General features: G+C 46.1%; 1 protein-coding gene across 11 annotated transcripts in view; it reads left to right on the top strand.

Annotated features, from left to right (window-relative positions):
* Dlgap1 (DLG associated protein 1) overlaps positions 1-15,161 on the top strand; it is a 796,987-nt gene that overhangs the window by 476,870 nt on the left and 304,956 nt on the right. For 5 of the 11 annotated variants that reach the window (XM_040752844.1, XM_040752843.1, XM_040752842.1 and 2 more), the window contains exon 5: positions 653-1,703. In XM_040752844.1, coding sequence (XP_040608778.1) covers positions 726-1,703 — 978 coding nt within the window. In that variant the 5' untranslated portion in view covers positions 653-725. Of the gene's footprint in view, positions 1-652; positions 1,704-5,684; positions 5,968-6,099; positions 6,459-15,161 lie in introns of those variants that run through there. The other 6 variants (XM_040752851.1, XM_040752846.1, XM_040752854.1 and 3 more) reach the window with 6 other exon arrangements.

The following is a 15,161-nucleotide window of genomic DNA, read 5'->3' as shown; positions in this document are numbered from 1 at the left end:
CAGAAACCCGGCCCTTTAGATATGATAAATTTATGATTGATGTGGGGCCAGAAGCTGAATACTGCTTAGTGTGATTCCCAGGGCTGAATTTGGGCTCACAACTGCCAGCAACTCCAGCTCCAGAGGATGCTATACCTATACCTCTGCTCTCAGCTGGCATGCCAACATACATGCTCCCACGGGTAAACATAATAAAATACCTTTCTTACATCGTGTCAAGAAGGCAAGAAGAAAAGCATGGGAAAGATACATGGAGCTACTGGGACCGTAAGGAGAAACAGAGCTACTATGTGTCAAAGAACTTGGGGAGGATTTCAGTGTGGTAGTACTCCGGTGTGATCCCATCTCTCAGGCTGAAGCAGGACTGAGCGTTCTAGCCTGGGCTGTGCAGCAAGAGTCTGTCTCAGAAGAAAAAAAAAAAAAAGACAGTTGAGATTGTGTTTCATAGTCTCCTTGTCCCATAGTTCCTTTCACCCTAACAAAGGTGAGAGAGCCCTTTCCAATAATGCATGAAAGCTGCTTTTAGGAACAGCCTGGAGTCCCTCAGAAACCTAGCAGTAGTATGTAGCCACGGGGGGAGGTGGGGTGGGAGGAAGAAACCACATGTACCTAGGATGGACCTAACCCCATGCCTTTGTTCTTCATCCCTCAGGTCTCTTCTGCCCAAGACGGGGTCTGGAACTTAACGGGGTTCCCATGACCCCTGCGATTGCTTCCAGTCAGCAATGAAAGGGTTATCAGGTAGCCGCAGCCACCACCACGGGATCACCTGCGAGTCGGCCTGTGACTCCCTGTCACACCACTCTGACCACAAGCCCTACCTGCTGAGCCCCGTGGACCACCACCCTGCGGACCACCCCTACTACACCCAGCGGAACTCCTTCCAGGCAGAGTGCGTGGGGCCCTTCAGTGACCCGCTGGCCAGCAGCACCTTCCCACGCAGGCATTACACCTCGCAGCAGGAGCTGAAGGACGAGAGCGCCCTGGTGCCACGCACCCTGGCCACCAAGGCGAACCACCGCATCCCCGCCAACCTCCTGGACCAGTTTGAAAGGCAGCTGCCGCTCAGCCGGGATGGCTACCACACGCTGCAGTACAAGCGCACCGCGGTGGAGCACCGCAGCGACAGCCCCGGCCGCATCCGACACCTGGTCCACTCTGTCCAGAAGCTCTTCACCAAGTCACACTCCCTGGAGGGGCCGTCCAAAGGCAGCGTCAATGGGGGCAAAGCCAGCCCCGATGAGTCGCAGACTGTGAGATACGGCAAGCGCAGCAAGAGCAAAGAGAGGCGCTCGGAGTCCAAAGCCAGGTCCAATGCCTCCAACGCCTCCCCAACCTCTCCCAGCTGGTGGAGCTCAGATGACAACCTGGATGGCGACATGTGCCTCTACCACACGCCCTCGGGTGTGATGACCATGGGCAGGTGCCCTGACCGCTCTGCTTCGCAGTACTTCATGGAAGCCTACAACACCATCAGCGAGCAGGCGGTGAAGGCCTCCAGGAGTAACAATGACATCAAGTGCTCGACCTGCGCTAACCTGCCCGTCACTCTGGATGCCCCACTCCTGAAGAAGAGTGCCTGGTCCTCCACTCTCACCGTGAGCAGAGCCCGAGAGGTTTACCAGAAAGCCTCAGTGAACATGGATCAGGCCATGGTGAAGTCCGAGGCATGTCAGCAGGAGCGGTCCTGCCAGTACCTACAGGTACTATCTATGTTAAATGATAACGTGCTGTGAAATTGCTCCTGGGCTCGGGTGTGTGGTCTTTGCTCCTGGATGCTAGTCTTGGCTGTATTCTGAACTGCCTGTGTGAACCCAAGCAGATTTGTTTATCATTTCGGTGATTAATGGCAGCGATCGGGGAGATTCAAGGAAGCGCGTTTCTACCAGCTTCGCTAGGCTCCCTTAAGATGTCCCGTAGTGTGCACACGTCTTCCTTATTGCAGTGATTATCCCCAGCCCGCCCCGCTTCCAAGACACAGAAAACCCAGATGATGCCCTGCAGAGGTGGAGACAGAAGGAGTCAGTTGGGGGGGACCTGATAAGCACAGCTGCAGAAGACCAGGACAACGTGGGGGGTAGAGGGGGGGGTGAAGGGGAGGCATCAGTGTGGTGAAATACAATTAGTGTCAGCGTGCAAATCCCACACACAACCTCCAAAAGCAGGCTGATCTTCCCCTTCTACGTCTGCTCCCATTTCCCCTTCTGCCTCCAGTTGACTTAAAATGAGATTCACCTGGATAAAAATATCAGCACGGACAGGCAGAGCTCTCTTCCCTCTTCCCTCCCTCCAGTATTGTCTTTTCCTAAGATACAATGCGTCACATAATGACCTCCATGGTTCCCATTTCAAAGCATCTGTGTTTCCCTTTCCTCCCCATTGTCCCTATCTTACAGTGAAAGTGTTTTACTAGACCCTAAAAGCAGCATGCCATAACCATCGCCATCCTCTCCATCCTCTCCTTCCGAAGAAATCCCCTCGTTAAACTCTTTCTTGAGAGCGTCTCTCCATTCCTGAGCAAGGACAGGGCCCATTCCCCCAATTCTAGAAAAAGCTACCATGTCACAAATGCATGCTAACTTCCCCCACTTACGATCGGATGGCTTAGCTTACTGTATGATTGCTCTGTGTGCAAATAAGCCACCAGAAGGAGCCAGAGAGATTTCTCAGTGGTTAAGAGCACTGGCTGCTTTCGAAGAGGACCCAGGTTCAGTTCCCAGCACCCATGTGGCGGTGTGTAATCATCATCTGTAACTCCAGTTCCAGGAAATCTGACACCCTCTTCTGACCCCACGAGCACACACATGGTACACATACATAGATGCAGGCAAAGAACTATTAGTAATTTTCGAGCTCAAAGGATCATCTGACCCACTTGGAATAGGCAAAAAAAAAAAAAGGTAAACTTAAATAAAGGTTTAATGGGTTACACGGTTAACTTGTGGTGGAAATGAGACTAGAACCCAAGTCTCTCCACAAAATGGCCATTATGAGGGCTGCAAGTTAAGGATTTAGAAGGCATTTAAGCACATAAATTTTGTCCAGTATCTAAGGTGAAGTACTCTGGTTGAGTAAGGATATAGGGGCCCCCTAGAGGTCAGCATATATTCTACGAAAAGGCTCTGTTACCGATGACTGTTAAGTCCCATGCTATTGTAAGTCATAGTGGGATATGAGGAGAAGAATTAGACTTAAGAGGGATACTGCCCGTGGATCCGACGCCAGCCAGCCGTTGTTAGTGATGGAATTCTCACGAGTACTTGTACAAGTGGCTTTGTGCTTTTACTCCATCCCTCCCTGAAATCCACTTTTCTCTCTTTTCTTTCACGCCTATCCAAGTCAAAATCTCAGGAGTGGTAAGGTGTGCCGTGGTAGGGAAAGGCAGAAGAAGAAAATGGGTGTCAGCTGCAGAGCCACGGTGTACTAGACACCGCGAGGAGGGTCCCCCATCCTCAAGGCTACACATGGAAAGAGGAAACCGGGGCTTTGAAACATGGAGGGACTTTGGCCTCTGACCTGAAGATTGTAGGACTGAAATTTGGGCTTATTCCTATTTCATTGCCAAAGCCAAGTAGGAGAGTGAGGAAGGAGAAAGTGGGGTTTTCAAAATAACAATTCCTGAACACTCTCCAGTAACATCAGAATGAACTGTTTAACAATCTAAGTGGGGGGGGGTGACACAGTCACACTTTAATGGCTAGAAACCTCTATTTTCAAAATATTTGCCTTCCTTGGGCTACTTTTTGTTTTTTAAATAATATATGTAAGAAAGCTATGAGGAATAAAGCGGATCAACCACTAACTTGCGTGTCACCCAACTAGAAACAATAATTATAATAGATCTCATGTGTGCTTCCCTCTGTCCCATCCCCATCTTGCTACCTAGAACGATGGCACCTTTTTTGTTTGTTTTAGTCTTGAAACTGTCAAAAAATTAATATTTTCTTTCAAACCTTGGGCAAGAACTAATCCTGAACCATGTTTACTTGTCCTTTTAAAGGCGCAGCGAAATCTGCATTGCAGCTTATTTAGTACATTTATTGAGTCTACTCTGTACAAGGCCTTCAGGCTGAAAAGACAACGGTGTTTATAGCAATGCATTTCACAGTGGGGTGATCATGTTAGTAAGCAGACGGACATGGAGAACTGCAACCTCTCCCTGCCTGCCCTCTGGGCTGAGGTTGGGATGCTCTTACATGGAAAGGGAGGGGAGAACTGAGTATTCCAGAAGGGAGGGGAAGTAGGAGATGCTTCCAGAGACCTGAGTTCCAACAATTCTCTTGCTTCTAGGAGAGACAAAGAATCCCACATCCTGTGGGATACTCTTCTCAGAAAACAGGAGGTTTCGCCAGCTCCTATGGGATAATTTTTGTGTATAAACTCATCTTAGAAACAGATTTGGAGAAAGAAAAAGAGTTGTTTTGTTTTCTAGTGCTATTACTGAAGGTGCTGGTTCCAAGCCGGATTTACAGTCATACGTAACATCGCCGTTGCAAGATTTAGTGAGCAAATGCCAGCCCACTCCACCAGGAACACTGGGTTTCTCTGCCCTATTTGTCACTAACTGGTGTCGTTGGCTGGAGCCGTCCTTCAGACTCCGGGGCCTCGTAGATATGAGGGAACAAGGCGGTTGGCTCTGAAAGGCTGTAATCTCTCTACTCATTTTTAAATTCATAAATAGAGTATTTCAGTGTACTGATTAGAGCAGTTTCCAAGAGTTAGAAGGCCTGTAACTCTCGATTCATAAACACTTGCCAAAAAGCAGCTGCTCCTCAAGTGTTAATTCGATTTTTTTTCGGGGGGGGGGATTTTAAAGGCATTTCACAGAGGGGAGAAAAACAGAAAACTGTGTGGGATAACTTGACCGAGGGCATACAGCTGTGCAATGAGCCAAAACTGATTCTTTCCCCTGTGACGTCTGACTTCTCTCTGCTTACGGGGCGCAATCCGGTCATGCCTTTCGTGTGTTAAAAATCTTTCGTGTGTTAAAAACCATCTAGATCTCATTTGATGCTCAAAACAACTTGGAAAAATGCTGTGTTTGCTTTAGCTGTCTTCAGAACTTTTTTCCTCATACAAAGGTGGGGTTCCGTTATGTCATCTTCATCCATTTGCCTAGGAAACTTCTCTCATGTTCATCCTCTGTTTCCCCTCCTCTCTTCTACCCCACCCCTCCCCCACCCTCTTCCCAAGAAGTCCTCCTTTACTTTAGCTTTATAGACAGGACCAAGGGACAAAGATTGCCAAGTAGGCAGGGCGGCTGACAGCTGGCCCCAGGTCTGTCCAGTTCTGTGATGTGCTTCGGGTGTAGATGCAAATGTGCGTCTTGTCTTATTACTGCGTCCCAGTCTGAATCAAATTCATGCGTGCAATCCACCTGCGACGTGCCCAGCCCAGTCAAAGAACGTCCATGTAAAATTAGGCCGCCGGTGGAAAGAAACCAAAATCCCCAACATGATTCGAAACTAAATTAGTATTCGCTAATTAATGTTAATAAGTGTTCAGTAAACAGCAGGACTTAAATATTTGAGTGTCTTCTAGGGTCTTCAGAGTTTCACTCAGTAGGAACCTAAAGCAGTTCCTTGCCAGGACTGTGTGTGTGTGTGTGTGTGTGTGTGTGTGTGTGTGTGTGTGTGTGTGTGTGTGTGTGTCTGGCCTGTGGCTGTCAAGGATTCCCTTGTAGTCACTGTACATTCCAATCAATACACTCAATGGGTGCTGTGTGCTCACTCACAAGCTGTTTTAGTTAATTAAAAAAAAGCCTCCCCTTTTCCCCAATATTGTTATTTTTAAATGTCAAGAATCAGATGTCTGCTGTTGAGAACTATTGTACCGCTGCCAGTGACTGCCTGTATCAGGGCTTGGAGCAGGAGCATGGATTTGAAGACATTAAAACTGTTTGATTCTCAGTTGAGATGTGGCTGGCTTTTGTACATTTGGAATAGAGCATTTATGGCACATCTCAGGGTAAGTGCTAATGGTTAAGTAAACAGAATAGGCTGGGAAGAGGAGGGTTGTTTTTCTTTCTTTTTTTTTTTTTCTTTCTTCCTTTTTCAAGTAGAATTCTTGGTTGTGTTTATGCCTCTTTATATAAATGTTCTGTGTTGAGTGAGTGGCATATTAAGCCATTCAGAAGAGAAAGACTTTCAGATTTCCAACTGTTCGCCTAAGAAGAGGTGGGGGGGGAATAATCCCTTCAAATCGTGTGCTTAGCATTCATCCTTCATCCAGCAGCAGAAACAGGAAAGGGGACGGAACCCTCTCCTCTCCTGTACAAGTAGAGAGACACACAGAGGGAGCGAGAGAGCAAGAAGCAGGGCAGGCAAGGACCGCGGAAGCCGGCACTCGCTCTCAGAGATGAAGCTGTAGACAGCAAAATGATCGACCTTTTTAAGGCTGAGTGGGTCTCCTCAGTCTGTGTGCAAGTTTCCAGAAATGGAAGGACTGACCAGGTTTGGGTATAAGTCGCTCTTTTATTACTTTGCGTTTGGTGAATGTGAGCAGTTGGTTTGGAAGGGATTTTTTTGTTTTGTTTGTTTGCAAAGGGGGAGGTGGGGAAGTGTGAGGACAGTTTGGTTGTTTTGCTGTCTCTGTAGACAATGCCTACTGTGCGTCAGAAAGAGCTAGCAAGCTGATGTATGTACAGGTGGTAGGAAACAGGTGAAGACATCAGGTGCCTACAAGTCACTGTGCGCAGCGGCTCCTTAAAATCCTGTTTTTCATGGTCCTGGAGTGCACGTTAAGGGGATGTAGGCTGCTCAATGGCTGGTGATTCGAATGCGATCGGTCATTTTCCTGAACAAGAATCCTTAGCACTTACTGGTCCTTTTCAGAATTTAAATTTCTGGATGATGGGTTTGTTTGGTTTTTTTCTGTTGTTTGCATGAGATACCACAGCAATCCTTCAAGGAGCGTCTCTTGCAAATGTGAGCTGGGGGTTTTATTTTAAAGTCTAGGTACACTTATATTTCAAATCTCTCTCAAGACTGTTCCCATCTTTGCCCAATGGGAGCTTTTTTTGTGTTTTGTGGCTGAGGTTTTTTTTTTTCTTTTCTTTCCTCCTGTCTTAAAACAATTTAAATTATACTAATTCAGTTTTAACTGTTTCATATGATTTTTATAAAACTGCCGGTTCTGCTTATGATTCTGCCAACTGCAGTGTTGCCTGACTGCCTTGTCTGAAAACCTTATCAGTTACATTTATTAATAGTTTTCTTTATTTTTAAGTGGTATTGCCAAGGACCTTAAGTACATTTTATATACATTTTATATACGTGGCTCCTACAATCCCCTCTTGATTTTCCATCTTACTAGAGATGCCTCTCTCACTGAGAGACAAAGGTGAGGGGGGCTACTCTTGTTGGATGCTAACTTTGAATGTGGAGACCATGACCAGCCACAGAACCCTGGGAATTCTGCCTGCCCTCTGCCCTCTGCTCTGAAGCCCTGCGGTTCTCACTGCTGCCTCCATCTAACTAATGGACAAAGAAAAGCAGTTGGCAAAACACCCTGAGAAATCAGGAGTCCAGACAGACTCAGCAGTAGGACAGAGACATCAGAAGTTACTAGGAAAGGGCTCTTAGAGGAAACTTCATGACTCTTGGTCAGAGACTCGGGTTCCTGATGCCACTGTTGGCAGCCTGAAAAGCATCCGGTGAGCCAAAGCTTAACCCACCGAATTTCAACCTACTGATTGAAGAGGCAGCATTGGTTAGGAGAGTGTAAAAGAGAAAAATCCAGCCTGGGATCACTCAGTGGCCATGGACTTGACTTCTCCTTTTCTGCTCTCCCTTGAGGACTACTTAGTGGATTACAGTTAAAGATGAGAACTCAAGGTTCACTGTGTCTTCTGGAAATTCATCTTTTAATCTCCAGAGCATTTGAGATCATGGCATTATGGGACTTGACAGGGTAATTGTAAATGGCATAATACATAGTTTCTTGTTCTAGGTGTGTGTGTGTGTGTGTGTGTGTGTGTGTGTGTGTGTGTGTGTGTGTTGGGGCTAGCTAATAAGAAAAGGGTCTATGTAGCACTACCACACTGACTTTGGTTTGCAATTATTTTATGTTTCTTCCTATTTTTGGCTCAGTGTGATCATTGTAAGTTAGAGTTCAGTGAAATCAGTCTTTCACTTCTTTAAAGCTCGGTATCATGTTTCTCATTTTGGAAGAATGTGTGTTGCTAGGGTCCAGGACCACACAGCTCAGGCAGGGTTGACTCATTTGCAAATGCCATCTTATACGGGTCTAAGACACAGAAATCTCAAATTCCATAAGTTTAAAACTCATAATACCACCTAACAGATTTTATGTCATTAACCAGGGAGGCTTGATGTAGGAAAAGAGTCTGCGTTTTCAGGTAGAACTAGGTTACTAGGAATAGTTTGCATTAAGTTGTGTGACTACTGCACTATGTAATGTTCATCCAAAAAGTTAAACCCATGCTTTTGCTCAGAGGGAAGAAAGCACCTTTGCTTTGCTTGTAGAACTCACTGACCTGTTTCTCAAGACTGTTTTTCCTGGTCCACACCAGCAGACCAGGAACTGCCACATGAGTGAAAGCATAACACAGAGGGGCATTGCTTTCTTCTGTGTGTGTAAGTGTTCATCCGCGTTCTTACACTAGAGTCGCAGTAGGGAAGTACTTTAATCTCTTTTCGGTGAATGGCTCCCAGTTATAATGATTTCCAAGTTAGTTGATTCTCCAACACCTGAGCCCTCTCTGTTTGTAACTAAAAGATGATGGCATAGGAGTGATTTGATTACTGTTAACACACGCAAAATAAGTAAAGGGGAGAGCAGTGTACACAGGCAGGCATCATGTAGTCCTTGTGTTTCTTGGGGCTAATTTCTTAGTTCTACCATGTTTAATTCTTTTGGAGAATACCCACATGGAAAGGGAAGACCTCTTTTGATGCTCTGACCCTACAACTATAAGGAAATACCGATTTTGCCTTTAAAACAGCTTCTCTTTGTTTTCTACAGTTTAATTCTGTGCCATACCATGTGTGTTTGAGATCCCTATGTAAGCTCATGACGCTAGGGCACTGTTCTGCTCAGTAAACAGTTTCTAATCATTGTCCTCGATGAATTAGGGAGTCCGCACTCCCTCTTCTGAGATGGAAAAGCCATCTACGAAGCAGAGTGAGTGTTACTGTGTATGCTGGTGTACGGATCTACCCCTCACCTCCTCCTCAGTGCCTGGGCACCCACACTTCTGCTTACGCACCCATGCCTTTGATGTCTTTGCTCTCTTATGAAATGAGATCTCTTTCAAGTGGGCCACTTCACAAGAGCCATGGAAGAAGGAACCTCCCCCCTCCTTTTTTTTCTTTCCAGTCCATCCAAGTTTTTTTTTTTAAAAAAAGGTCATTTCCTTCGTTTTTCAATCTTATATCAGATCATTAATCTAGACATGTCCTGGCTCCCCAGTGACACAAGGCTGGCAGTGTCAGTCCTCTCCATTCAAAGACATATTCGACAACCATGAAAGAAAATGTCTTCTGCCCCCTGTATGCTCTGAAACCCCACAATTTAATATATACCTTCAGGATTGCCTGATACCCTGACTTAACTGCCTGGGGGCTTAGCAGTGTATTTTTGTTTCCTTCTAATTCACCATCTCCTGAATAACTGTTGGAAAGTCATCTTGTCGACCTCCTCAATCACAGTCTCTTCCCCCATAGTCTGCACTCTACAGCTTCCTATTACTTTCCATAGTGACCGGCGTATAAAAGGACCTTCCGGAATCATTTAGCTCTGCTTACTCTTTTCAAAGGGCAAAAGGGAATACCTCGTCAAGGTCTGTCATCAAACCTTGGAAGAGACCTCCTCACTGGCTGTCTTCCTGCCTGATGGCCTGTGCTCTCTATTCTCCAACTGCCTCTCATGCTCTTTTCACACTCCTGCTGATACAATTCCCTGCCATGTTCCCTGGAGGCAATGAGGTCAACGAGGCAATAGAGAGAGTCACCTCAGAGTTAACCGTGATGCATGCTTGCACTTTAAAAGGCTCACAGGAGACAAAAGTACTTTTCAGTTTAAACAACTATCTGCGGTGTGTGACTCTGTACTCGCAAAGCACATGTCGTATTTTGTTTTGTTTTATTTATTGTTGTGTGATGCCTGTGTGTGAATCCAGGTCCACATGTGCCATACGTGCAGGTTGGAGAGCAGAGGACTGCTTCCATGTGTGTGACATCTCCTCCCTCCGTGGGTTTCAGTGGTTGAACTCAGGACTGTCAGCTCACACGGCAAGTGCCTTGGCCTGTTGAGTCTCCTCGTTGGCCTCATGCTAATACCTTTAACTCTACTCCCCTACCCCCCAAGATGGATGCATTTCTCCTGTTGCAGATTGGTCCTTTCTGTGTCCTAATTGGCTTTACTAGGCGTCAACCATGATCCAGAAGAAGACAAACAGAACACAGCTGACCCGCTTTTGGATGTGTGATCTTTAGGAAATCTCACACACATGTAATGATAAGGTATTATGCGTTGGGACAATGAGGGCAAATGTATTAAATCAGGGCAACTGTGCAGATGCTAAGGGCATGGTACACTGGGAAAACAAAGGGCCCACATGGGTCTCTTGACCATTGCATCCAGAATTAGAGAATGGGTGGCTAAGAAGAAAAGAAGATCGCCCCATAAGGTTGGAAAACACCACCGCCTGATGCAAGATGAGATGGTGTATCTACATGGTACAAGTGACCACAACCATACCCCCATGCAAGCCTTCGCCGGACCATCTTTAGTAATCGTCTATCATTGAGAATCCCTCGGTCATTGCAATTTAGAGGCGGTTCCCAAAACATTGTGTGCACAAGGATTGCGCTGGAAGAATCCGTTAAGTGAGGGTTTCTGGCGTGAGCCCAAGAGATGCTGATGGCATCCATCTGGAGTGATTCCAATAGAATCTATCCAAGAACCTCCCTCAAATAACCAGATTCCAGGCAGCAGCAGGCTTGGTGTCTCCTATGCCTTACTCTAGGGGGCAGTAGAGTCTAACTGATGGAAACCTGAGTTCCGCATGCTCAGCCAAGCTTTAATAGGTAATCACCGGCTTCCCACATCACTGGACTCCATCTACCCCCATGCTTCCATTTCTTAATCTGTAAAATGGGCATGAAGATGTGACTGTGTCTGTGCCAGGTGCTAGGGAAGAAAATTGAGGAATTTAAGAAACCAGTTAAAATAATGGTGTGGAAGGTTTTCAAAGTATACACCCTCCGCCACAAATACTCTTTGAATCCTTTCTTTGTTTTACGTATCATAGCACAACAGTTTTTCTCCTTTTCTGTTTTACCCGCATAGGTATGTCCGAGTCTGTGGACAAGGAAAACCTCCAACCCCTATCTCCCCCTACCCCATGTAAGATAATGGTACATAAAGTCTATGACTATAAATGAGAGGGCTACAATGGGCCAGGTCAGATGTCCTAGCTTCGGTGGGGCAGATTTTCACATGGCTTGGCATTTGCTGGTGGAACACAACCCCAGCCCATTCAATTGTTGGTTTCCATGAGCCCTGAGTTTACTTGTATAGCTTTAGCCTGCCAATCCCCCTCTGCCTTACTCCAGGCAGCCTGGAAAATCAGCAGAATGAGTTTAATGAACAGCAAAAAAACATGGGATATGGCCACAAGGGTAGCTCAAACCACCCTCTCATTGTATCATGTACGGGCTCAACTGGGTCTCTGCGGAGTGTCTCCTTCATGGCAACCAGATAGGTATGAGCTTCACAACAGGGCCTAGGCCATTATCCTCCATTGCTCCTGCCCAAGGTCCTCAACTAACCTTCCCCTTCTCTGAAACCGGGTGCAACGTCCTTTCAAGCCTGTAGAATTCCCAAGAATAAACACGTGCTGAAGGCAGGTTCCTCTCAGGGCCTCCTCCTCCACAGAGCCATCAGAAGCCCTGGTTCTTCTCATGGCCATCTGTCTGTTGGCAATCATCCCCAGGTCCTACCACACCTGCCTCCTGTGACCAACCCATGGGATGGATGCACACAGAACTAGATGCAATTGTCCCTTGGCTGTAGAAGCTCAGGCAAATGATCTTGCCATTTTGTTTTGTTGTTGTTGTTGTAAAAGTGAAGGTAAGTGATGATGAAGATTGTTCCGGGGTCTCAGCAGGGCCGTGAGGTCACGGGGCCCTACAGTCTATTCTTAGAAACCCACCTGCTTGCCATGTGTTCCACTGGCATCCAGTTAGCTGGCAAAACCTCTCCCAAAGAGAGTTCGCTGTAGAGAGGTGCCCCCACTTTCAAATTCCAGTGAGGGTTCCAAACACTTATTTTACTTGACGAATTCATGGGTTTTTTTTTTTTTTCGTTCTCCCCTCTCCTCTCCTCTCCTTAACTAGCAGAAGTTCAGCAGGCTTCTCTGTAACTCGGGAGTGTCAAGAAAAGGAATTGTCATTTGTTTGCAAATGAAACCCGAGCTTTCTGCAAAAAAAAAAAACGACTCCCCTGCAGAACTGTTCCTCCATAACACTCCTCCAGCCTTCCAGTTGATTTTAGATAGTTTCCTGTTCTCCCACATCTTGGAAGTATTCCATAGCACGCCAAGCAGATACTTTTAGTCAAAAATGCCTATAAATAGCTGAGTTTTCCCCCTTCGTACTGCCTTCTCTTTGAGGCTCCCACAAAGAAGGTGAAACAAATCCATCCGAAACAAGAGCTCTCTGTGAAAGATGTGTGGTGAGGCTTATGAAAAAATCAGATCCACAGGCCGAAAATTGTTGTGTAGGTTGTTCTTCCGTATTTGACTTACACAGTCGCTGCACAGAAAAAGGAAAAAAAAAAGAGAAACATTTTATTTTGTGCCAGGTGATCTCATGAGCCAAACAAGCAACAACAACAACAAAAATCTCCTATGGACTTTAATGCTTTGAAAATACATACTTGGACATTTGTGCCACTTTAAAAAAAATAATCCTAAAGTCAACTGTTACTTATTAGAATGAATTTGTAGTCTGAATAAGCCAATCCCCGTGGCTTATTCCTAGTGGGGAATTTGAAACTGATTTCATGTCTCCTCCAATCTGCCCTTACTGACGGAAGGATCATTGATTGGCTGGCCAGCCTGGTCACCTGTCTCCCCATTGCCCTGACAACCATCGCCATCGCCAGACCTAACAGCACAGGAATTAGGAAATTCTTGGAAGGCTCTGCCTGTGTTGAGAGAGACCGTAATATCTCCCTTCACTAATTTACTAAAAAAAAAAAAAAAAAAAAAAAAAGACCTGATCAATCCCATACGTGGGTTGAGTCCTAACCCCCCCCCCCACTTCCAGCTCTCCCTCCCACGCACATCCTGAAGGAGAAGAGAATGGAATAATCCAGAAATGTTTCCCCATCCCTGAGGCTTCATCTTCTCTCTCCCTTCTCACTTTTTATTTTACCGCACCATCTGAGATAGAAGACTCACCCAACGTCGTCCATTCCCAGACCAGGCTCTGGAAAGACCTCTCCATCACAGAGAGCCGTGGGCCAGCAGCAACTCCGGGTCCCCCTTGGCTCCTCCTTCCCACGGGGTAACACTTCTTCCTTGATCCCGTGAGAGGAATCCTGCAACCACCGGGGTGATCCGCGTGTTCGGGAAACTTGATGGAAAACTGTGGCATTCTTAGTTTAACTGAGTTAATCCAGTTGGTGCTGTGTTTATGTACACGGGTACGGGGCCATGCGGTGGAGCGCGGGAACCGTAGAAATGGCCGCATCCTCAAAAGAGAGCGATTCGCCTTCCTCCAGCAACTATCAACCGCCAGTTGGCTCCTGAGTGAGGAGTTGGGCCTGGATGTCACCTGCCTCACCTCTACTGGAACTTCATACCAGAGAGCACACCAGTCATAGACACAGATGTGACCAAGATACAACCCCCAATGTCACATAATCCCCCGTCGTCATGTGCATAATCTGATGATTTTAAGCGCGTCCACAGAGTTGCCAACCAACCATCGGCACAATTTCGGGGAGCATTTTATCACCCATATTGCAGGACTATTTAGTCGTTCCCCACGCTCCCTCCTCCATCGCCTAGCCACGGGCACTGGCTTGCCTTTCTGCTTTCTGTCCCTGTGTTCACCTATTCTGGAAACATTTTTATTTCTCTAATCTAACTATGATTAGCCAATGCCTCCACATCCGTCCAACCTCTCACCCCTTGGCTAGGCGCCATTCGGCTCACTGCTGCTATGAAATAAACTCCTTCAGATTCCACAAATGGGTGAGGTCCGGTGACACTGGCCTTCCTGCTCCTGAGCTAGTACATATCTTACGTGGCATTCTCTAGTCGTATGCGTGTCGTGTCTCAGACGACAGGATTTTGTTCTTTCCATGGCCACTGTGTGTCTACTGTATTTCCTTCATTGGTTTATGTGTTGATGGACATCTTGGATTTTGCGAATATTACTGTAGTCATCAGAGCTTTGAGGGTGTCCCTTCAACACACAGATTTGTGTGTTGAAGATTCAAAGGGTTGTTGTGCTGGTCATGTGCCGAAACACTACCGAGGCAGTCCCGCTTTTGATATTTTAAGAAAATTCCATACTTTTTGGGGGGGCATGGGTAGCTATCCTAATGTACATCCTCATCAGAAATGTAGTGCTCCCTTACTCCCGATTTTTGCTGACACTTGCCATATGTTGCCTTTTTTGGTGATAATAGCTGTTCTAGCAGGTGTAAAGTGCAACCTCAGTTTGGTTTTATTTGCATGTGTTTGATAATTAATGCTGTAGAACATTTTGAATACCTTTTGCCACTCTTACATCTTCTTTTGAAAATATTGGCCTTTTGCCCATTTTTCCAAACAGGATTATTGGGTCTGTTTCCTCTTGAGTGTTTTAGTTCCTTACAGGTTCTGAAAACCAACTACTTGTCAGCTGGGTGTTGGCAAATACTTTTCCCCCATTTTCCTGGGTTGTCTGGGCTGTTTTCTTTGAATGTTTTCCTTGCTGTTCTGAGGGCTACTATCAGTCAGTTGTTACCACATTTCTCTCTTTTGATTTGCTATTCATGCTTCTGAAATTATATTGCAAAGGACAATGCTCGGATCAATGTAGGATGTTTTCTTCAAGTCATTAGATAGTTGTACAGATAGGATCCTTAATCCTGTTTGGGGGTTATTTTTATAGAAACATGTATATTCATCTATCTGAATA

Source organism: Mesocricetus auratus, unplaced genomic scaffold (assembly GCF_017639785.1).
Source record: "Mesocricetus auratus isolate SY011 unplaced genomic scaffold, BCM_Maur_2.0 Super-Scaffold_100010, whole genome shotgun sequence".
Classification (NCBI taxonomy): domain Eukaryota; kingdom Metazoa; phylum Chordata; class Mammalia; order Rodentia; family Cricetidae; genus Mesocricetus; species Mesocricetus auratus.
The sequence above is the reverse complement of the archived record's forward strand: the minus strand, read 5'-3'. Positions and strand labels throughout refer to the sequence as shown.